The sequence below is a fragment of the Phoca vitulina genome, unplaced genomic scaffold (genome assembly GCF_004348235.1).
Source record: "Phoca vitulina isolate PV1807 unplaced genomic scaffold, GSC_HSeal_1.0 scaffold37, whole genome shotgun sequence".
Lineage (NCBI taxonomy): Eukaryota > Metazoa > Chordata > Mammalia > Carnivora > Phocidae > Phoca > Phoca vitulina.
In genome coordinates, this window is record NW_022589740.1 from 12,952,132 (window position 1) to 12,975,929 (window position 23,798).

The 23,798-nt window shown below is 37.5% G+C and overlaps 1 protein-coding gene across 1 annotated transcript in view; it reads right to left on the minus strand.

Moving 5' to 3' along the window:
• Positions 1-23,798, minus strand: part of ALDH1A1 (aldehyde dehydrogenase 1 family member A1) — a 55,303-nt gene that overhangs the window by 11,808 nt on the left and 19,697 nt on the right. The window contains exons 3-11 of the mRNA XM_032427528.1: positions 22,565-22,705; positions 20,496-20,625; positions 18,812-18,873; positions 16,826-16,954; positions 15,341-15,454; positions 11,025-11,127; positions 8,741-8,925; positions 5,618-5,782; positions 44-201 (exon numbers count right to left, since the gene is read on the minus strand). Coding sequence (XP_032283419.1) covers positions 44-201; positions 5,618-5,782; positions 8,741-8,925; positions 11,025-11,127; positions 15,341-15,454; positions 16,826-16,954; positions 18,812-18,873; positions 20,496-20,625; positions 22,565-22,705 — 1,187 coding nt within the window. The remainder of the gene's footprint in view (positions 1-43; positions 202-5,617; positions 5,783-8,740; positions 8,926-11,024; positions 11,128-15,340; positions 15,455-16,825; positions 16,955-18,811; positions 18,874-20,495; positions 20,626-22,564; positions 22,706-23,798) is intronic.

The window sequence follows — 23,798 nt, forward strand, 5'->3', positions numbered from 1 at the left end:
AATGTGATTAACGCTGAAAAGACGATATGTAGATTTGACTTACCATACTGTCCCAGCCTGCAGAGCGGAGGAAACTGTTATGGCTTTATCAATATCTTTGGTAAAGATTCCTGCTGATAAGCCATAAAGAGTATTATTTGCTCTCTTGATCACGTCATCTAAAGATTTAAACTTCATGATTTGCTGCACTGGTCCAAATATCTATACCATAAAAAATGAATGAAATAAATCAAAGTAACAGGTTAAAACTAAATATCTTAAATGGTATTGTAGTTTTATTCCCCTACAAACTACCATAAACTAAGATTTTACTTTGCATCTCAAAGTGTAAGAATCAAAACGGTAGCTGCTGGAATGGGAGGTTAAGATAGGCAATGCTCATGTGTTAAATTCCCTTTGGAACAAAATGGGGTAGAAATAAATAAGGTAATATTAATTTTCTTGTTGTTGGAATTAGACTTCCAAGAACTTACCATTGTGTATAAAGTCATTAACTTCAGAGTTTCTTTTACATTTAGAAATATTTTATATTCTCTCCCTAGTTTTCCACATCAAGTCACTACATAAACAGCAAACTCAAGAAAGTAATGCTTGCTCTACTGGATAAATGAATAAGTAATAATTGATAATAATTATTTTGTTTTAAATATCAGTGTATCATCAACTGAAATACCACCTATTTTACTGGACTTAGATCTTTTTATAATCAGCCAAATTAGCTGAAACAACATGAATTTTTGTTCGGATTCTGTTCTTCAGCCAAATCTTAAGCGACTTACGTGTATGAAGCAAAATGATCCATTACTGTAAGAGCTTAAATCCTCAACCACTAACTAAAGCATGGGTTCATTAATAATGCCTATAATCATAGGATGGGAAACAAACTCCCAATTTGCTCATTCAAACCTAAATTGCTCTTTCACTTTTGCTAGATTCTCTAGTTAGCTCAGCCCAAAGTCAACTTATTCTGTATCTCATCCCCAGATGGGAGAAAAACAAGTGGGTTTTCTCTTAAAAATTAAGCTCCTGTATTATGTTTCTGTAAAACATACATTAAAATTAAGCAAAGAGGGGTCCTTCTGAGTGTTACTAAAATTTTCTGAGAAATGTAAGTTAGTGGGAGGCAAAAATCAGAAAAGAGAGTTTTCTGGTGTTCATCACTGATCTAAGTATTGGAGTTGGGGGTTACAATTCCACAAAGGCTGAGTATCAATCCTAAGGCTGTAAATCTAATTATTGTATTGTAACCTGGGAACCAGATACATAGCAGCTATGGTAATAAGTGTGTTAATATCTTACCTAATTTTAATTGAACAAAGCACATGGTTCAAGGCTTCTTTGAAGCAGCAAACAAGCTACCCTACTATGTATATTACAGGAACACAATAAATGTTTCCTTGATTGAATGTATTTTTTTGCCTTTATCTTTTCCCATGGTATGCAAGAACAGCAAATCCAGTAAGACAAATATTTGTCAATACATGCAAAATTTACATGCAAATAAATGCAAAAAAAAATCAGTTGACAGCTGAATTGGTGTTGAGAAACTATGTTTGATTATCCATATGTATCTTTTGTTTTATTTTTCCTATTTATTTACTGCTTGCAAATGTGATTATGCACTTTCCCCCTTGCTTGATGGCATTTTGGGAGGTAAAGAAAATAACCCTTTTAGATTCTCTATCATATCATAAACATGAAATATAAATTCACTGGATGAAAGATCATGATTCAGTACATTTGAATCGGCAGCGCCTTCTTGTTATAGTTTATTATGGGACACCTTCATAGCCCAAAGCCAGTGAATCTATCTCTGTATTTATTAAAACCCCTCTGTCCAGGCACCTGGGTGGCCCAGTCAGTTAAGCATCTGACTCTTGATTTCAGTTCAGGTCATGATCTCAGGGTCATGAGATCGAGCCCCGTGTCAAGCTCCACACTCACTGCGGAGTCTGTCTGAATTCTCTCCCTCTCCCTCTGTCCCTCCCTCTGCTCGTGTTCTCTCTAAAATCAATCAATCAATAAAATCTTAAAAAAAATAAAACCCCTCTGTCCATGAGGTAGATTATTTATAATTCCTAAATGCAAACTAGCCTTTCCTAGTTATATAGTTATATATCATGTCTCTGGATAACATCTTCTTAATGTTAGTTTGTGCTCACCAAATATTGAACAGCAATATATTTGTCTAGGAAAATTAGGAAGTGCAAGAGCTGAAAACAGGGCCAAGAGCATATGGAGGGTGAGGAGCTATGTAGGGGATGAATGTTATTTTCAAATATATGGATGGCTCTTATGTGGAAAAGGGCATAGTGCAGATATGAGGCCAAAAAGCAGAACTTAAGAGGAGGGATTCATATGCAGCTAGAGGGAACTTTCTAGTGCTTAGCATTGTCCAGACACGGAAAAGTCTAAGAAATAATGAGTTACCTGTTGATGATGCTGTTTAAAGAGACACTGGCTGGCCAATGGCCAGGAGCAAACCAATGATCATAGTGGGATTGGAGAGGTGAGCTTAAGAGATCCTTCTAGTTTTATGAGGCTATAATTCTGTAACAGTAACAAGTCACTTAAGCTCTTTGGATCTCAATTACCTCATCTATAAATTTGACTTTTGGCCTGAGTTATCCATAATCTTCCTTCTAACATTAACACACTATCACTTTTTAACAGAATGGTTCCCACATGCTCCATGGGATTCTACACTGTTAGGTTAGGTGGGATTGGGTGGATAATGAAGTCAACATGAGCAACAGTAGGTCACATAGAAAGAGTGGGCAATGGTGGTCATGAGAGTTAGACTACACCTCCAAGCTGCTTAGCTGGGCGTGTGACCTAGCTCTTTCCTACTTTGGGCCTTAGGTTTTTTATCTACTACTTAGGATGATAACAAGAATCATAAATCATAGTTGACTATGCGGCTCAAAGGAGAACTCAAGATATAAAAGGCATAAAGATACAAAAAGGTTCAAAAAAGTTTGACATGTTATATTCACAGGGGTAATAAAATATATATAACATGTAGGAACTGAAAACAACTACTATGTCATTATTTAGGAAAATTCTTGGATCAGAATACTATGTTTAATTTTATTTAGTTTCCAATCGTTATAATGTAACATAGGAATCATAAACCTTATAAATGTTCTGAGATTTTTTATTAGAAAAATAATACCAGTCTAAATAGGTGAAAATAATAAAAGAGAGTATTTATCTCTGGGAAGAAAAGACTACAGGCTTTCTTCTTGTATTGGAGAAATTCTATGAGAAGAAAACAATATAATGATACTTCTCTCAAGAGGTTGTGAGAATTAAATAAGAATATTTCATGTTTATATTAAATATTGTATTTCTTTATATGAATATATTTATATACATGTATAATATACACTAAACTTTATAAAAATGAATGGGAATGTCAGAAATATAAATCTTTACATAAATAAAACATTTATATTTATTATATTTCCTAAGAATATATTTATATTTTACACTGTTTATAAGGCACTTAGCCCTATATCTGGCACATATTGAGCAATCACTAAATGGTTCTTATTATTAATAAAAGCAACCAAACAGAACTACAGACCAATATCCCTCAAACTGCAGACCAATATTAACTACAGCAAATATTCCTAAAAAGTATTAGCAAATAATATTCAGCAATACCCACAAAGAGTTATACACTATCACCAAGTGAGAATCATTCCAGAGATATAAGGCTGGTTCAGTATTCAAAAATCAATTAATACAAGACACCACACTGATAGAATGAAGGAAAAATACCGCATAATCGTCTAAGTTGATGCAGAAAAAGCATTTGACAAAATCCATCCTCCTTTTCCTCTCAACAAATTTGGAATAGAAAGGCACTTCCAAAACCTGATTAAGGGCATTTATGAAAATCTCACAGCTAATATCATACTCAGTGGCAAAGACTGAATGCTTTTCCCCTATGATAGAGAACAAAACAAAGATGCTCACTCTTGCTACTCTTATTCAACGTAGTGCAGAATTCTAGCAAATGAAAAAGGCAAAAAAAGGAAATAAAAAGCATACAAATGAGAAGAGAAGGAATATAGTTGTTCCTATTTGTAATGACACAATTGTCTACATACAAATTCTCAAGGCATCTCCAAAAACCTCCTAGAATTACTGAGTTTGGCAACATCAAGAAAATATACAAAGTCAGTTATAACTATTTATACTAGCAATAAGCATATGCATACAAAAATTAAAGATTCTACTTACAATAGCTCAAAAAAATACTTAGGCATAAATTCAATAAAACATGTTTAGGACTCATATACTGAAAACTATAAAATCCTGATGAAAGAAATCAAGGAAGGTATAAATAAAGAGACAAACCATGTTCAATGACTGGTAGATTCCATACAATAAAGATGTTAATTCTCACCAAATTGATAAGACACGTTTAACACAATTCCTCTGAAAATTCCAGCAAGATTTTTTTAAATATATATGGACAAGATTATTTTAAAATTTATATGGAAAAGCAAAGGAACTAGGTTAGCTAAAACAATTTTGAAGAAGAATGAAGTGAGAGGATTCAGTCTTCCCAATTTCAAGAGTACTGCTCTGCAATAAAAAGGAACAAACTATCCTGAGATACAACAACCTAGATGAATCTGTAGAAAATTAAGCTGAGTGAAAAAAAAAAAAAATCCAATCCCAAAGGGTTGCATGGAGTATGAATCCACTTATGTAAAATTCTTGAAATGACAAAATTATAGAAATGGAAAACAGATTAGTGGTTAAGGGAAAGCCTGGGGTTAAGGATAGGGGTTTATGGGAGGGCGATGGATTTGGCTATTCAAGAAACATGAGGGATTCATATGCTGATGAAATGTTCTGTTTTTGTCTGTTTCAATGTCAACATACTTGCTGTGATATTATGCTATAGTTTTGCAAGATGTTGCCATTTGTAGGAAACTGGGTAAGAAGCAAGGGAATCTGTCTGCATTATTTCTCATAACAACAGTTGAATCTACAATTATCACAAAATAAGTTTAATTGAAAAAAAAATCTTGCATACCATGTAATCATTTTCCAATTATCTTTGAATATATTATTTCCAGAGGAGAAAAAGCAACAACGAAATGAAGTTTTCTTTTCCATTACTTTAAAGCTGTGGAAGAAGCCCCTAGAAATTGTTAAGCATCCTGATCTGTCTTTGGCTGGAAATTCTTGGCTGGCCTCATGACTTCCTTACTATTTTTAGTCTTGATTACAAATAGACATTTATCAGTAACAGAAATGAAAAGTAACATTCACCAGGAAAGATGTTAAAAGAACTGAGGATTTTATTTTATAAAGATTTATTTATTTATTTTAGAGAGAGTGCATGTGTGAGCTGAGAAGGGAGGCAGAGGGGGAGTGAAAGGGACAAGAAGACTCCATGCTGAGTGCGGAGCCCGTCGCGGGGTTCGATCTCATGACCCTGAGATCATGACCTGAGCCGAAACCAGGAGTGGGATGCTCAACCAACTGAGCCACCCAGACTCCCCAAGAACTGAAAATTTTAAAGGGAGGCTTTGTACACACACAGAGAGAACATATGGCAACAAAGGGAACAGAGCAGAATGAAAGTATTTACCTCCTCTTTGGCAATGCGCATGTCGTCTGTAACATTAGAGAAGACCGTGGGCTGGATGAAGTAGCCTTTATTCCCCCACGGGCCTCCACCACACTCCAGTTTGGCCCCTTCTTTCTTCCCACTCTCAATGAGGTCAAGTATTTTTTCATATTGTTCCTTATCAATCTGTAGGAAAAATATCACATGGAAAGGAAAATAAATGAATAAAGTAAGTTTATAAGGGTAATATATTGCCCAGCCTGTTAATGAGGGCTTCAAAATGCTAGAGTATTGTTACTGAGTGAAATCTTCCATCAAAACAGCTGACAGAGGCTCAGATTCATTCTGTGTTTATTCTCCTGACTTTTCTAGAAAGAACACTTACAGGTAAATATTTGTATTCAGCATTTGCTTTACCATTACATAAGCAAAGCACATCAGCCCTGCGAACAAATGTAAACATCTTCACACTACTGTCATCTATTTTCACTGGAAAAAAAATGCCTGTTAACAGTCAAACACACTTGAAAACTATAGTCCTAACTGAAATAAAGAGGAAAAGGAGAAGAGAACTTTGATACTGGGTTTAATGAAATTTGGCAGTTGGAAAGCAGATGCTTTAGGGCTTTGAAGACCCCTAGACTTCTGTTTGCTCCTCGTTCCTGACAACCTCCTCTGGCCGGATACACGCTGACCACAGCCTGGGCATCCTCCCGTCCAGGTCCCCGTGGGGCAGTCTCAGTAGGTCGATCCCAGTTTCTAGCCTGTCCTGATCATTAGCATCCCGCTTCATCACAGAGACTACCTCTGAAAACATGACAAGAATGACAGAGCCTGAATGGTTTGTTAAGCAATATTTTTTATAAGGAAAAAAAGCAAAAACAAAAGCAAACCTAACTCGAGTTCGGGCTGGGATACCCAGAGCACACATCTTCCCCCCATGCACTGGAATTGGGGTTATGTATTGTCTCAATTGTCTCAATTTTGGGAGGCTGAAAAACGTAGTGATTTTTGGACTCCAAATCACTGGTCAAGACTGCCCTGTCTCAGGTGTGGCCGGGGTTAAGTTTTAAAGGAAAAAGATTGAAGATCCAGGAGTTAAGGTGAAGGGCCTCTTGCCAGTTCAGCCTGTCTTTTCTCACTACTTAAAAAGTGTTGCTCTTTATCTTCTTTGACTCTGCAATCTCCCTCATCTTCCAAATCCCAGAAAAAGGTCACAAACTAACTGCACACAGCCCAGCTCCCATATCCAATGAGATTAAGTGCTATTTGAAACCAGAAACCGTTTTCTAAAATTTGGCACAATATTTGGTACAATGTTGCTCAGTCCTCCTTTGTGCACGATATTTAAATGAATATTTCAAAGGGAAACGTTCCTTCATTTCCAGCAGATCAAGGAAGTTGTAATGTTGGTTTAATAACTGTTGGTTTGATATTTAAATTGCTGCCTAGTATTTACTACAGCCAGACTAAGGGGTGGTGTTAGTTCTGTCTGGTTAAAATATTCAGGTTTCCAGCAACTAGCCAAGGATCCATGTATCTCCATGCAAAGCTTCTCTGGCCTCTTCCAAAATATTAATCTCACTATGGCCTCAAAAAATCATGATTTTGGAGCGTTTCATTTTAAGATGTATTCCCTAAGTCATAACTTGTACCAGCCTGTGACCAGAGTGGATATTTGGGGACAGTCCTAGTCTTGCTTATGCACTGGGAGGTGAAGGCGGGAAGAATTTGTTTGTTGGAAAACTTAGATGGTCAATAACTTCTAAGAATACAGGAATTCATAGAGTAGGGTCTGGCTACTGACAATGTGGTTCTCTAGCCAGCCACTCTAGTGTTCCTTGGTGGCAAAATGCATTTCTTAGGCCTCACCCGAGACCTACCGCATCAGAATTTGCATTTTTAATGAGATTCTCAGGTGGTTCAAATGCACAGGAAAGACTGAGAACCTTGCACCAGAGTTTAGGCCTAGTGATGGAAATTTTCGGTCATACCTAGGGACATACTCAGTGTAGTCTGGCTAATTTTGCTTCACCATAAATACAAATCTTCCTCAGAAGGTTTCAGATTGGCCATATCTGAATTTGGCTTTCCTTTTGGCCCTCAGGAACTTCCCAGTAAGGCTACGATGTAGCAGGGGCTCTTTACTGTGTGATGGGCCATTAGCTCATGGGCTAGTCTATGAGACGTAATAGGGCATGGCATTGTAAGAGTCTCAAAGTATACATTTTGATGTGTTTGAATGTGCAAATTATTTAATTCCTTAGGGTTGATGGGTTGAGAAAGAAAGTTTGAGAAATGACACTGAAACATCCTTAAAATCATTTGGAAACCAAAGATCAACAAGAGCAATGAGAGCAGATATATGAAGTTATTGATCTGTGATAGTAATTGTCACCATAGGTATAAATGGAAGCATGCAATCTTCACTTACTCAACAGACATTTGAGCACATACTGTGAACCAGGCACTCAGATGCTCTGTATAGATTATTGCATTTCACTGTGCGCTGACCCTGCAAGATTGGTGTTACTACTTCCACTTTACAGATGAGAACACAGAGCCTCAGGGAAGTTAGATTTTAAATCCAGCCTCTATTTTGAAAGTCCATGTCTCTGCATTAGGACAAGATGCAACTTCTGATAATGTTATAACCTTTGATGTGGGTTATGAAATCAAACTGGAAAATCACTTTACCAATGAAAAAATATAAAATATAATGTGATTAAGATAAAACAACATATTACTTCATTTACCAGCTGAGTTATTTGAGGGCTTTTAGGTTTTAATGTTTGGCATTGCCTAAATCCTAAGGTTTTCCTACTTGGCTATCTTGGCATGGGCAGAAAAAGCCAAGATAGCCTTTTAACTCTTGCAGACTGTAAACTCCATGAGGTCAGGTAGCGTATCTTCCTTGTTCCTTTGGGCATTGTCAGGTACTCATCCCAGGGTTTAGCTTTCTTTAACACGGGGAGTTAGATTCATTGCTTTTTTCTTTTTTTTTTGAAACACCGAACTGATAACAGTATTGTCACCTAGGAAGATCTATGGTAAGGAAACAATCTTATTCAATAAAAAGCAAACCTAGAGAGGACACTTTATTCTTGTCCCCTGTGAATGCTATTCCTTCTTTTGTATACTCACTTGAGGGCCTTGATTGACTCCTGGGGCCAGAGGATTTCCAAGGACATAGTTTTTAGCCCGTTCAACACTCCGTCGGACAAACTCATCGTAAATTGGTTCTTCCACAAAAAGCCTGGATGCAGCTATACAGCATTGGCCTTGGTGGTGGAATAACCCCTGGTGTGCAAATTCAACAGCATTTTCCACTGCAAAGAAGATACTCACGTTGAAGAACAGATTTTTTTTTAAAGATTACATATTTGTATACATCGCTCTCAGAGGCAATAGGATGCTATAGAAAAATTATGAGTTGCACAGTCAGATGTAGATTCAATACACCCCACCTCTTATCAGCCAGGTGACAAATTAACCTTTCTAATCCTTTATTTAATATGGAAATGATAGCCACAAATATAGAGTCTGAAAAAATTAATATAGATACTACCAAGAATATAGAAAGTGTCATAAGATCCTATCCCACTGCAAATGATTTTTTTTTTAGATATTTTTATTTTAGAGAGAGAAAGAGAGAGAGAAAGAGAGAGCACATGCACATGGGGGGAGGGGCAGAGGGAGAGAATCTCAAGCAGACTCCCTGCTGAGCATGGAGCCCGACCTGGGGCTTGATACCAGGACCCTGAGATCATGACCTGAGGCGAAACCAAGAGTGGACGCTTGACTGACTAAACCACCCAGGCACCCCTACACATGATTTTTATAAAAATCTCCGTTTATAATTAGTTAGATGACTGAATATCTCAGGTCTCAGATTTTAACTAAATGACAAGGAAAACATGAACTATCTATTTTTTTTCCACTTTTAAAAAGGTGAATTTTATGGTATCTAAACTGTTTTTCAATCAAGGTGTTACAAAATGAAACAAAAAAGGTTAGAAAAGTTTATTTCCATCCCTGGGTTGTGGTCTCTCTGAAGACAGGAAAGAAATATTGTTAATCTGGTTTATTCCAAAGGCTAGTACAGTGCCAGGATAGTATTTCATATTCCCATTTCTTTTTCTTTCTTTCTTTCTTTCTTTCTCTTTCTTTCTTTCTTTCTTTCTTTCTTTCTTTCTTTCTTTCTATTATTTGTTTATTTGATGTAGTGTTCCATGATTCATTGGAAAACATAAACTATTGCATTAAATAATTTAAAAATATTTTTAGACACCCTGATCAATAGGAAAAATGATATTTCTGAAAAAAAATTAATATTCAAAATCACTCACCCACCTTGACAGCCCTGTTCCAGGAAAAACATTTTCCAACTTTATTTAAAATATGCCATATTATTTCATATATGCCTATAAACTCTTATCTATGTATGTGAGATGGTAGAATGGGGCTTGAAAAGGAAAAATAGGTTGTCATCACTAAATCCTAAACAACCTGAGGTTTTCTCTGCATTTTAATTTTTTAAATGGTGGAGATTTAATTCAACATTATAGCAATTGAGTATTGTGATATTTACTTTGTGAACTAACCGCACCTACTTAAGTTGTAGTGGAAACAGTTTCTAGAGAGGTTTGGTAAAAATCAGGACTCTTATCATATTTGTGGAATATATAATAAGGCAGTGTGTTCTGAAAAGCTTCGGCTAAGATCACACTCAGCCATTTCTGTTTATTACCTCATGCTACAGCTATCAAAGAAAGAGCTAGATGAATGCTTGACAATCCATTTCTGCTGACTGACTCCCACTTAGAATATAATTGTGGGATTCTACTCGAGAATACAATCAGAATGAACCAGGGATATTGTATAGGGGAGTCACATCATAATTATAGATGGAATATATGTAAATTCGACCACACGAGCTAGGAAAAAAGGGAGAGAAATTCCTTAAATGCTAAGTGTTATTCTCTTCTGACCCTTTCATTCACTGTGTGTATGACCCAGAGCGAAGGGAAATGACAAATGTGAAATTTGCCATCTCTCTAGTTGGTCCCAGTCCAACATAACTGGGGGTATGTTACCATGCCTAACCCAATGCTAACATCTACAGGCATGGAATTTAAAAAAAAAAAATACACCACGGCTCCCAAGTGCAAGACAGTTGGTTGCCTAGAGTTCAGCTGCGAAAATGGCAATCTATTCCACTCCAGGAAGAAAGAGTGTCTGCATTAGACTCGTCCAGGTGTGACACATTAGGACATTTTGAGAGATTTTTCAAGAGTCATTCTAGGTTCTGGTTAATGCCTTACATTTTGATGTTAGAAGCAAACCCTTTTATAAACTTCAAGGTCACCGTCCGGCATTGCCAGACACCACGATGAGGGGTGAAAAGTTAAGAGTGGCCCTCACTCACAGTCGGCATCAGCAAACACAATGCAGGGGCTCTTTCCACCAAGCTCCAGGGTCACCCTCTTCAGATTGCTTTTCCCCGCAGCTTCTTTGATCATCTTGCCAACCTGGAATGGAGCATTGCAGAGGAGGAGGCTGAATCTGCTCTCCTGAACGCGGGTTTATTTAGCATTTTAAATGTATATGAGGTTTGTGCCATAGTTAAATTCCAGTAGGGAGAAACATTAAATGGCTTTTCTCAAGATTTGGCGCCTTCAGATATCAAAGGCTCCTCCACCCGAGCATAAACATGATGAATCAGAAAAACACTCATGAGAACAGATACATAGAAGATGACAGCTGATCTTGACAGACAGAACTGGGCAGGAGGTATTTTTCGTTTTAATCAGAACTTCATCTTTCTATTATGGACTGGACATATCACGATCCAACCATCACTTATCTACTTGACTTTTCATCCCTCTACTGAAATCCAGAGAACTCTATCCAAGCTGGCATATTTATTGCCCCCTAAACCTCATCTCTGTTTCTCATTATATGCCCACCCTGACCCGGGCCGCCCCCAATCCCAGCCTTCCTTGAGGTCCGGCTGATACCTGAACTCTTCTTTGAAGCTTGCTCTGTTGACTCTAGGCAGACATGACTTTTTCTTCCTCTTATTCCCACCCCCCACCCCATAGAACCCTCATTAGAACTGTTTCAGAGTCTCCCTTGGATTGTATTATTTGTAAACACATCAATTTCCCAAACAGATATCACCCCCTTGGTGGCAGTGATAAAGTCCTATCATTGCATACTTCTCAGCACTCTCTGTCACAGTGGGGGTTTGTTGAACTACGGTTGGTTGCCAGGTCTCTCTCTCTCTCCCCCCACCTCCCTCCCTCCGTTCCTCCCTTCCTCTCTCTCCCCACAACTTTGAACTGTGGAGCTAGAAAAAAGAAATTGGATCTGTGCTCTGTGCTGTTGCTTCAGTTAGCTGGAATCCTACTGTTCTGGCTGGCTTCTTCTTTAATGCTAGTTGCCCCTCTTCAGAGAAAGACATTGTTTTCATTTTTTCCTTTGTGGCTCCCATCCCATCAAGATTATTTTCTGTAGTTGTTTTATTTTTCCATCTCTAAGACCTGGCCTGCTTTACAACTATTTCCTCTTTACTATTTTTATTGAAGTCCTAATGTCCTAAATGATCTTTGCTTTTCTTTTTGAAAGATGATTCATTTTATCTTGCTTCTGGGTTGTTTTTTTTTTTTCTCCCTATTTGACACATCAGATTTTAATAAAAAGTTTCTATCCCAACTGAACAAAAGATAAGTAGATGCTTGCTGAGCATATGTTTGAATTTTATGTGCTTCTTGAACTGACTGCTACCATGCCTTACAGAGCAGAGCAATAATTAAGCTGCCCATGTTTTTATCTTATTTAAAGATGTCAGGTGCTAAATCAAATCCTTTAATATAGGTTAATAAAAAGAAACTGAGAATAGACTTGCGGTGGGGAAATCCTATCTGAAATTTTTCTTATATGCCATTTTCCTTCCACAATATACTTCTTTTTAAATTTTCATTTACAATGATTAAGAATTTTTTATTTCCTACATTCTTTCCTTTTCCTCCTTTGAATTCTCCAAATTCTTTCTTCATCTTTTTTTTTTTTTTTTAACTTAGAAATATTTACTGGAGAAACTTTGTTAGATAATTTGTGTCTCAGGGAAGGGAATGAGATCAGAGATATTTTTCTAAAAGCTACAGATGTCGGAAGAACTAGAATGAAGAGTGGCCGGAAGTATGAGTAAGGGAGAAAGGTTACACTTTTGTTTAGTACAAGTTTCGATGGCAAATAAAAGGTTTGAGTTTTCCCAAAGGTCTAGTTAAAGCCAAAACAAGGAAACATCAATTTTGTTCCATGGTTTTGTTCCCTTACTTGGAAAAAAGTAAAGGTTCATTATTTTTCCTAAAGAGGTCTGCAATGAAGAAAGAGAAGAACCTTCGAGACTACGGTAAGCAATATGTCCCACGATGTTGTGTCATTGTCGCGTGAGACAGAAGTAGCAAGTGAAAATGGTCTAATTTACCACATCCTGCACAATGTGCATTGGATTCTGTTTTTTGTTTTGTTTTGTTTTATTCTGTTTTAAATGAATCTAATGGGACATTAAAATTCTTACCTTGCCAGAAGCATTTTTAGAAAGAGGATCATTGCTACCGTGACCACAAAAGATATAATCCATGGTTTGCCTCTTTCATGGCACTTGGCAAGTTTCCCACTATCTGCCAAGCAACAAACCTGAAGCTAAAAGAGAGCCCAGAAAGACTGGTTTTTCTGTGTGGCCTCTAAAATCATCTTAGTTACATTTAGTTATTTAATACTTACTCAGAAGTAGTTACTATACTGGTTTTTGCAGATAACAGTGACTAGGACAGTCTTTGAGGATGGTCAGCAAAGGAGAGAGATAAATGACAAAGCAATGGGCATGAGCTATCATAATTATAGATCACGGACAATGGGGAACACACATGGGGGGTGGTTTAAAACTCAGGATGCCCCTGGGACTGCAGAGAAAGCCAAAGAGGCAGCAGGTGGTGGAAGCCATATTATAGTAGGTGTGGCCACGAGTGAGCAAAAGCCTGGAGGAATGAAAAGATAAATCTGAATACCCTATGGGGTGCTCGATATTTTACTACTCATTAGCTCCTTCAATTGTATTTTGTACAATAAGGTAGCTATTATTATTCACATAAAAATGAGAAATACAAATGTAGCAATGATACTTAATGTTTGGAAGACACACCGCTTAAAGGGGTAGAGTCAAAATTTGAACCCAGATGTTTCCCAGTCTTTTAATCTCAGAGTTTTTTCTACTTTTAGCAAGTAAAGTGCCCAAAGCGCCCAGGGATGGGCCAAGACAAATAGGCAGGGATTCTAGAGATGGGATCAGATGAGCTGCGGAATGAGTGGGCATGGAATCTAGAGCAGCAAATGTGCATGGAGGTTTAGAATGCTAGGCTGAGGAATTTGTACCTTCCTGCCTTTACCTCTGCTATGATTTTGATCTGTGACTTCACCTTTTTTTTTTAACTTACTGCCATGTCTCATTCCCAGCTGTTCTGTCCACAGAATCCTGAATGCAGGATTTGCTTGCCCCTACCTCAATGAAGCGTTTGTAGAATGTAAACATTTTCTGTTCTGTGTCTAGGAAACATAAAAAAGTATTTTTGTATTTATCTAGTTTTTAAAAGATCAAGAAAAATAAAATTTTATTTTCCACCGTTTTAGTTCTCTATGTAAATGTTTCTTTATATTGGAGTGGCTAATTTGGAATATAAAATAATCAAATTAGTTTCTCCTCGTTATCTAGAATGTTCTTCTTGCTTCTCAATCTCTGGGGAGTTAAAAAAGTAACCGCTCTTCAAAATTCAGAGCAGGTTCTCGCCCCTATGTAGACATCATCATTCCTTGCTGTGAATACCCTTATAGAGCTCCTAGTATCTTATCACATCCTGTCTTGTATCTTATGTGTAACAGCAGCTTTATAAGAAGGGACTCTTTTCATTCTTCATCCTTTATACTGTATACCAGTAAGATGTTTGCACTGAACATCTCACAATGTCACATCAACCAACAGGAGGACTCAAACTGTTTTTTGCTTGATACGGTATGATTTTACCACTTTCTTTTTGCTTGCAACAGAAACTCATCTCAATAGATGGGAATCCATTCTCCCAAACTCCACTTTCCAGGCCGTTCCCTCTTTCTCTCCCTCCTGCCTCTTCTTGCAGTGCCCATGGCTGAGACCCTGCTCTTTAACCTTCTGGAAAGTCAAGCTGGAGCCGGAGGGGCATAAAAATTAAGCTAAGCCAGCAGGAACACTCAGGAAGCTGAGTCGCTGGCTCCCTTTCAGAATGATCAGGAAAGAGAGAGCCCCAAATAAGGAGCTAAAGGTGATGCTCTGCTCTTTAATTTCCATAATCTACAGGGTACGATTACATCCATTCATACAAATCACTGCGGCCTAATTTAGATTTTCTATCATAAACCATACTAATCATACGACAGGGTCTCATCAGCTCTATTTCTTGTCAGGGAAAGTAATGAACCCACTAGAAACAGTTTCATGCAGGCCGAGTGGGTGACAGGTACCCCGCTTCATCTCAACCACATCTGCTTATGTTCTATAAACATGTGTGAAGGTTAGAATAAGGAACAAATCATTAAAAGGAACTTTGTTTTAGAGAAATGTCGGCCTAAAAACAGTGACACAAAACATGCTTCTGACACCTGGAGATGCAGACCTTCTGCACTACTGGCCTGAGTAATTAATGTTACCTCTGTAGATCCCGTGAAGGCCACTTTGTCTATATCCATGTGGGAAGAAATGGCCGCCCCCGCAGTAGGCCCGTAACCAGGGACAATGTTCACTACTCCGGGAGGGAAACCTGCCTGAGGATAAAAAGTAAAACGGTTATGAAAGAACTGAGAATTTAATTCTATGATAAAAAGAGGAGAGTCTGGGATCAAAGCCGCCTGCCAATGCTGAGCTTATGAGTTTCTCTACCAAGAAAGATTCATTTAAGTGCTATTATTATTATTATTTCATTTCGTAGCCCACTTAAAAAAACCTCCCGAATTACGTTACTGGGGAAGTGTTTCTCCTTGGGGGACAGAAGTCCATGTTTGACTTTTCTGGATCATTGCCCCAGTGATGGCTGCTTCAGATATCATAATAGTAACTCAGAAAGATAGTGTGTGGAAAAGAGCTTGGGAAATCACTCACATAGAAGGAAAACAATGCAATTATTATCCTATCGGCAAAACTAAGAAGCTAAAAGGATCTTGCATTTTCAGTTTCTAGCTATTGATTGTTCAGGCCATACCAACTGGGTTGCAAATTCCTACTGGCAATATTTAATCAGTAAAACGTTAGATAAGAACTATCCTCCCGTGCATGACTAAGCTTCACAGATTGATTTCATTCCTGGCTAAAGAATGATCAGGGAGAAAACAGTGTGTACCTGAGATGGGCACATTGAAATTTCATGTTCTTCGCATCAAAATGCCCCATTTTGACATTTCTTTTGCCCTCCCTTTTTTTTTTAAAATTTGAAGTGAAGAATAGTTTTAAGATTTAGGTTCAGATTTTTTAAATTTAAGTTTCTAGTAACTAAAGCCTGGTTTTTAAGTTCTGGAAAGATCTGAAGGACAAAGGGCAAGACATTGCAAGAAAAAAGATAGTAACCCAACCTGGATAATTGATGAAAATAAATTTCATGTGCTTTTTTTTTTTTTTTTTGGCCAGTTTTTGAGCAAGAAGGTAAATGCAGAGAAAACCACAACAGAAAACAGCATATAAACACGTCCCCTTGTGGAAAGATATGTTAAAAAATTATGTGGCCCAATGTTACAAGCAAGCATATTGGCACACAGGCCCCAATCTTCGGAGGGATTAGTTTAAAAAAATTTGCAGAACCCCCAGGCCATTAGTGCCAGTTAGAAACCAATATTCATTTCAACATTCGAAAGAAAGATACATCAATTTCAACGTGACTTCGCATTCATGAGTTAAGCTAAGGAAACAAACTAAAAGTGATCATAAGGTGACTGTTTGACATGAAGCCTTTGAGTCTGACTTCTTGTCTCCATTTGGGCAGTTCATTTCGGCTGACTGTTGGACATCCAGCTGGTGGCCATATTCAATGTGTCTTCATCTGGACAGAGCCATTGGCAAGTGGATTACGTAGCACCAAGTGAGGCCTTCATAGTGGAAAGGAGAGTTCCTGAGTTCTCACACATATTTTGATTTGGGGAACTCACCTCTTGGATTAAAGATGCCACGTGAAGGGCAGTGAGAGGAGTTTGCTCTGCAGGTTTGATAACCACGGTATTTCCACAGCTCAGGGCAGGCCCTATCTTCCAAATGAGCATGACCAGCGGGAAATTCCACTAGAAAGCAACAGGGAACAGTAGATTCTTTGTATTGCTGAAAGCCCCATTTGCTAATCTAACTTCTACATTATTCACTACCTAAAGATGTGGAATAATAATTGTGGTAGTTTTGTGTAGTCAACTGGTGTCTTCAAATTAAGTTCATTGCTAAAAGCAACTGATAAATGCTGGAAAGCTTCAAGTAAAGTAGATATGGGACAGGAGTGGAAGAGAGCCAAAAAATTTTATCAAGGGCTGTTATTTGGAGTTCTTCATCTACTGGAGGAAAAAAAAAATTACTGCATGGTTTAAAAATCAAGCCTGACTGTTAAACATATTGTAAGTTATCTGCACATCTTTGAAAAGTGTAATTATTCCTCCCTCCTTATAGATCATTTGTTGTAACCATGTACCCAATAATAATATTTAGCAGTGACCTGAAGCTAATATAACATTGTGTGTCAACTATATTTCAATAATAAAAACTGTGTGTGTGTGTATGTGTGTGTATATGTGTGTGTATGTGTGTGTGTGTGTGTGTGTGTAGTAGTAGTAGTAGTAGCAGTGTTTATTTCTAAGGCAAATATCTTGCTAAAGACAAAAAGTCTAGGGTTTGGTGGCTAAGAACTTGGTTCAAATCTCAGCTCAATAATTGACCAGCCCAGTGAGCTCAGACAAGTTACACGCTCTCCATGCATGATTTCATCATCTGCAAATGCTGATAAAAATCCTCTCTACTTCAAAAGGTTATCATGAGGATTCTTCAGGAAAGTGGGCCAAAGGCTTAATAGAGTGATGGGTTCATCATAGGCATGCAATAAATATTAGCTATTACTAGTATTCAGGACTGTGTAATTTTTATTATTATTATTATTTTTTTTTTTTTTTAAAGATTCTATTTATTTACTTGAGAGAGAGAGAATGAGAGAGAGAGAGCATGAGAGTGGGGAGGGTCAGAGGGAGAAGCAGACTCCCCGCCGAGCAGGGAGCCCGATGCGGGACTCGATCCAGGGACTCCAGGATCATGACCTGAGCCGAAGGCAGTCGCTTAACCAACTGAGCCACCCAGGCGCCCTAATTTTTATTATTTTATTGAGAGTTTTGAACTAATGAGCAATTTCACTCAAAATGTGGCTATGGATGCATTTCAATCTCATTGGAGCAGAAGATAAGTCATTGACACTTTCCCAGCTAAAAGCTTCAGAATACTTTAACATCTTTTAATTTGGCTTCTCTGAATATGTCGGTGAAATCATTTAGATCGTCTCCCATTTGTTGGGTTTAAAAGAAAATCTTCATGATTCTGTTTAAAAAATACAGCTAAAGGTAGGATAATCCATACAGTGCTCCAACAGTTTCTTCCACTTTAATTTAAAAAATGCATTTAGGACTCAAACACTGGTTGCTACTCTTCTCCGTGATGAGAAGTCTCAACGGGGAGATAATTTGTGTTGGAGAATAGTAGGCCATACTGCTTTGCTAAAATGGCATCCTACAGAGAGAAGCCAACAATAGCTGCTTTGTTACATACGTGTGAAGCAAGGGTCTTAAAAAGAGTATATAACACAGCTTTTTAAAAACAAATCACAGAGTGAAAGGCTAAGATAGGTCAATGCTGTAATATCAAAACACACTCAAGTGATACCCCACAATACAGATATATTTCTGGACCACCTCCTTCATATCTGAAGAGTTCAGTCACAGGGAGACCTAAGCTCATCAGTTACTACATTTGTTCCACATTTAGCAAATATCTAAGAATCCTTATGTGCTGGAGAAAATTTATTTACCAAATGAAATAGAATTAGAGTTCTTTTTCTTTTTTTTCTTTTTTTTCTTTTTTAAGCTTGAAAATCATATAGGAGACCAACTTACAGGAATGATTTGGCCACATACACCAACAGGCTCATGTCTCGTGTAAGTAAAAAAGTTTCCATCTGCAAAATAAAACACACAAATCATTTGTGGGCAAATATACTTGACATTCAAGGAATGGTCATGGGTTGATGTGAGAAGAAGGTGTAGACAATAACTGAAAACAAAACAACAAAGAAAGAAATAAAAATAACCCCCTTATCTCCAACCACTTATGAAATGAAAAATCGAGTGCTGCAATAGTAATGTGAAATGAGAGGAACCGTAAAACTGATGTAGGTCAAGGCAAAGATGCAAAACTGGAATATATCTGAAAGATATTTAATTCTCTGATCTTGTAGGAGAGCTATTTTTTAAATTATCCTCATTCTCGAAGTTTACTATAAAAAAGGTACAAGGTGTGTGGCTAAGACAATAACTGTTAGAGTTCTGTTTCTGACAGTTCTTTCAGTAATGGTAGAATTTTTTTGAAGTAAAAATAACAAAATTAGAAAAGACTAGAATTAAAAAATATCTCCCTACAAGCCTACTGGCTTATTCTAAAAGGGGCTTTTTTTTTTTTCCTACCAAACAAAAAAAACAAATTCCTCCAATAAAAAAAAAAAAAAGAAAGAAAAGAAAGAAAGAAAGAAAAGAAAAGAAAGAAAATGCCAGAAGTAAAAGACATTGTTTTGTAATCTGGATTTGATTGATTCATATGCCTCAAAGTTTGATATGGTCATCCTGAGGTTACATTGTGCTTTTTGTTCTGTTTTGTTCTGTTCTAGTTCCCACAAAAGCTTCTTGGCTATCATAGCAAGAAACCGCCTTATCAAGTCTATTTGTACTTAAAATAGTTTCTTCCATTTTGTCAGAGGGTAAAGAAAGAATTTCGAGAATAGCCTCATTTCTTCTTAACACCATGTTCTCACTCTCCCCTTTTAATTCCTGGCTATTGCTTTTAACTTACTGCTGGATGCTTGAATGAGATTGAAAATGCCCATCCTGGAGGGTGCCGCAGTTCTAGAGCCAGGAAGTTTATATGAATTAAATTCTACCCATAACGTTTTCCCAATTGACACTTTTTTATATCCCTCTCCCGTTAGCATTCTCAGCTAAAATACTAAAACACATACATACACATTTCGTCACGCAAATTCTTAAACTGAGCTTATTGTAAACACAGTCTCATCTCGGTTTGAAGCTACTTAAAATAAATCAGTATGAATTGGTTTGTTGAATTAATCTACTGTAACTCTACTGAGTGAGACCAGGTGCAGATGACCATAATTGTCTCACACTGGAACACGCAAAGACACTTAAATAATTACATTATACAAAGGGTGTACATTTCACTATGGGAATACAAAGTAAATCATTCGAGGCCGACTGTGAAAAGTGTGGGCGGTTAGAGAGACAATTGCCCTAATTCAGTGACTGTGGGCATAAAAATGTTCTTACTTGAATATTTCTAAAATATCTGTAGTGGTATCTTCTGCATGATTATGCTGAAACCATTTGAAAAAAACATTTGATAAATCTTCGCAGAACTTCCAGGCTCAAAGCTGCATTGCCTCAAAGTCAAGGAGAAAATCAGTCTGCTTTTCAGCTGACATTTTTAAAAGGGAGAGTTCGGAGTAATTCAGCTCTACAGCGATCGCCTCGCGCCTACCCTCACCCCTGGTGGTTTCTCACAGCGACTCACCGATGGGTATTGTGCGGCCTTGGATCTTGTCAGCCCACCCTGCGCAGTAGCGTAATGTTGTGATGCAGCCTCCCAAATCCATCAGATATGAACTAGAGAATAGTTTTCCACCATTCATTGATTCCATTGTCTGAAAAGGAAATCAAACCTCAAACGTAAACTTCCATAAACATTTTCAATTAAAAAATCAAGAGTTAATATTTTGAATAATCATGTGCTAGAGAATTTGGGAAATAGAAAAAAATCCTGTAAGCTATTTTGTATAACCTTTTCTTTCTACAAAGGAGGTAAAAAAAAAAAAAAAAAAAGAGTAAAAATGACTTGCTTAGACTTGCTTAAGGTCACATAACAAGATACAGATAAAAAGGGTGATAAGATTCTCGTTTCTATACCCTAGCATTCCTTCTATCTCATTCTGAATGTCCTCTGGCTGGACAGATTTCTAAGAATCAGTCCCAATTTGAAAGACACACAGTTGGTGAGAGTGAGTGGCACTTAGTTTCCCAAGTCAGATCAGAGCCCCAGCAAAATTTCACTTATTGTATAAATACAACTGTGGGACAATTTAGTGTCATGACTATGAATGGTGCCTCAGTGATTATTTTTGATTTTGCAATCCATCTGGATACAACCGATGTATGCAAACTTCAGTGATCCCTGGATCTTTCATTCATGAGTTTTCTTCAGCAGAACTTTGAATGGTGAATCTCCTAGTTTTGCCACTATTGTCATAATTATTGTTTGAATGGTCAGGCTGGAAAGTACAACATTTTCTGGTCCGGTGAGCTAACCATCTATCGGATGACCTAGTTTCTTTTCTTCTTTCCTTCAGCAGGAACTTTAAGAGCTCTTTGGGACTCGTGTCCTGCAGGGGCAGGAATATACAGGTGAAAAACTTAAAATTGTTCTTCATTTGTTTTACAGTCTTCTGTCTCTGCATTATGCTGCATGCCATCTCAAAACTTAATCGAACATGATTTTTGTGTGCCTGCTCCTTATTCCCCCTTTGGATCTTGGTGACAGAGACAGCGAGCACTCTATAATCCACAGAGCAGTTACATAAGAGAAGCCAAGTTTCAGCAAATTCTGCTTTCTTCCTACGTGACATTTTGGTTAATGTAATTTTATTGTGCATAACTTCTTAACTCCATATTTTTGCATTCTTTGAATCATGCTGAACCTTTGAATAATAAATAGTTCTTTGATTAACTATAATTGTTAAAGTTGATTTAAAAATATGTATACGGACTTCTTTGTTACTGCCAGCATAAGATTCTAAAGGTAATAAGAATTTGCTCTGAAACTTGATCTTGGTATTGGTTTGTTTTCAATTGGCTTTACTGTAATGCCTAATTGAAAAGAAAACAAGGAAACACTCCACCCATTTTACTTGCTGACTCATCTAACTGCCAAAATGTTTTTTAAAAAGCAGGATACATAAAAAATACAGTTTTTACAAATACACAAATGATTTGATTTTTTTTTTCTTTATTCTTCAACTTTTTCACCTGTAAAAAGAACATCATTTAATCCAGACCACTGTGAACACGTGTATTTCAGGAGGGAAAAAGCGGCCATGTAGTAAGTTTCTTGGTGGGCTAGATTAAAGAGAAATAAGTTTATTTTAGAGAAATACTCTGGGAACCTTTGACAAAGTCTATGACATTTTCCACAAAAAGAGTTCAGTGGTCAGGTAAGTTGAAGAAACCCAGTATATTATTCCAGGATATTCACTGCATGTGACCTTGTTAAAGGCTCTAAGGAATTCTAGAATAGAGAAAAGAAATTTGTTTAAGTTGTTTAACTTGCAGTTTGCCAAGGTTTAGACTGTAGAATCTAATATAGGAGTAGAATAACATCATCCAGAACTAGCGTGCAGATTCTTCTTTGAGAATAAGCTCAATGGTATGTACGATTTCTATACGGGAGCTGGTAGAAATCTTTCCCTTTTTTTTTTTTTTTTTTTGTAGAGAGCATGTAGTGATCACTAAAACCAAAGCAACTTGCCAATCCAAACAATGAATGCTTTCTAGAGATCTCTCTACCTGCAAAGTTTGGTTGATACTCACTGCCAAGAGAAGACGATCTCTTTCAATTAAGTCAGCCAACCTGTAGATTAGTCGCCCCCTCTCCGAAGCATTCATAGTACGCCACGGAGAGCCGATCTGAAAAGCCTTTCTTGCGGCCTTCACTGCTTTGTCAATATCTTCCTGCAAGTCAAAGGGAATTCATTTCAGTAGCCTAAACGTGTTAGCAAATCCAATGGCAGCAACCCTATAAAACAGACTAATGGTCCTCATATGCAGATGCTGTGTCTTTGTTAGCCCAAAGTCTGGCACATTGTACAAACTCAACTCTCACATATGGGAGTTCTATACCTGCTGCCTAATCTTTAGAATGATGAATTCCACACACATAGCTCAGGCTTGAGTTCCCTGAATAGAAATATTATAATATTTTAAGATTGCTACCATTGGAGTGTTTACCATACATATATCAAGTCATGTTCAAATGACTTTACACACATTAACTCATTTAATTCTTCATAATCTTATGACACAAATATGTTTCCCATTTTACAGATGAAGAAACTGAAGCAAAGAGAGGGAGGAAATTTGCCCAAGGTCCATAGCTGACTGTGGCAGAATGGTTTTAAATGGAGCGCCTCTGACTGTAGAGTCTTTGCTCTTCACCACTATGTATAGCTTTGGTGACCGACCAAGAGTTCCAGAGAAAGCGCAAGATCAACTAAACTGGTGAGTATCTTCTTGAATGGCTGGCGGCTCCACGGCCTGTGGATGTTCGTCGAGAACCTACTGCAGGGTGAATAAGAACTGGGTTTTGCTGTTGGAAGGTAAACACTGTAAGCTTGTGTTCATTCCTCTTGTGCAGAGAGAAGAAGGCAGAGAGTAGTGGAACTGGTATATAGAAGGATCTGTCTGGATATTACAACCTCTCATTTCCCAGCCGGGTACAAAGAGATCCTTTCAGTTCCTAACTAGGTTACAGAAGTCAGTCTCTTATTGTTAAGGTGCTACTTAAAATTATATTAATTCAAATAATCAAGCAGACTCAAATAATCAAGTAATTCCACACTTAGTCTAGCCTTCTTGCCTTTAGTCATGTTGCTCTTACTCACACTCTTTCCTCTGAGTCAAGTAGACTCCTCCTGTTCTTTCCTAGCCAACCTCAGTTGCATACTTTCCCCTGGCCTCTTCATTCCACAGATCCCTGTTCAGATCTCTTTGGAGCTAATATAGACTATATCTACTACAAAACCCACCACACCTCTTCCATTACCAC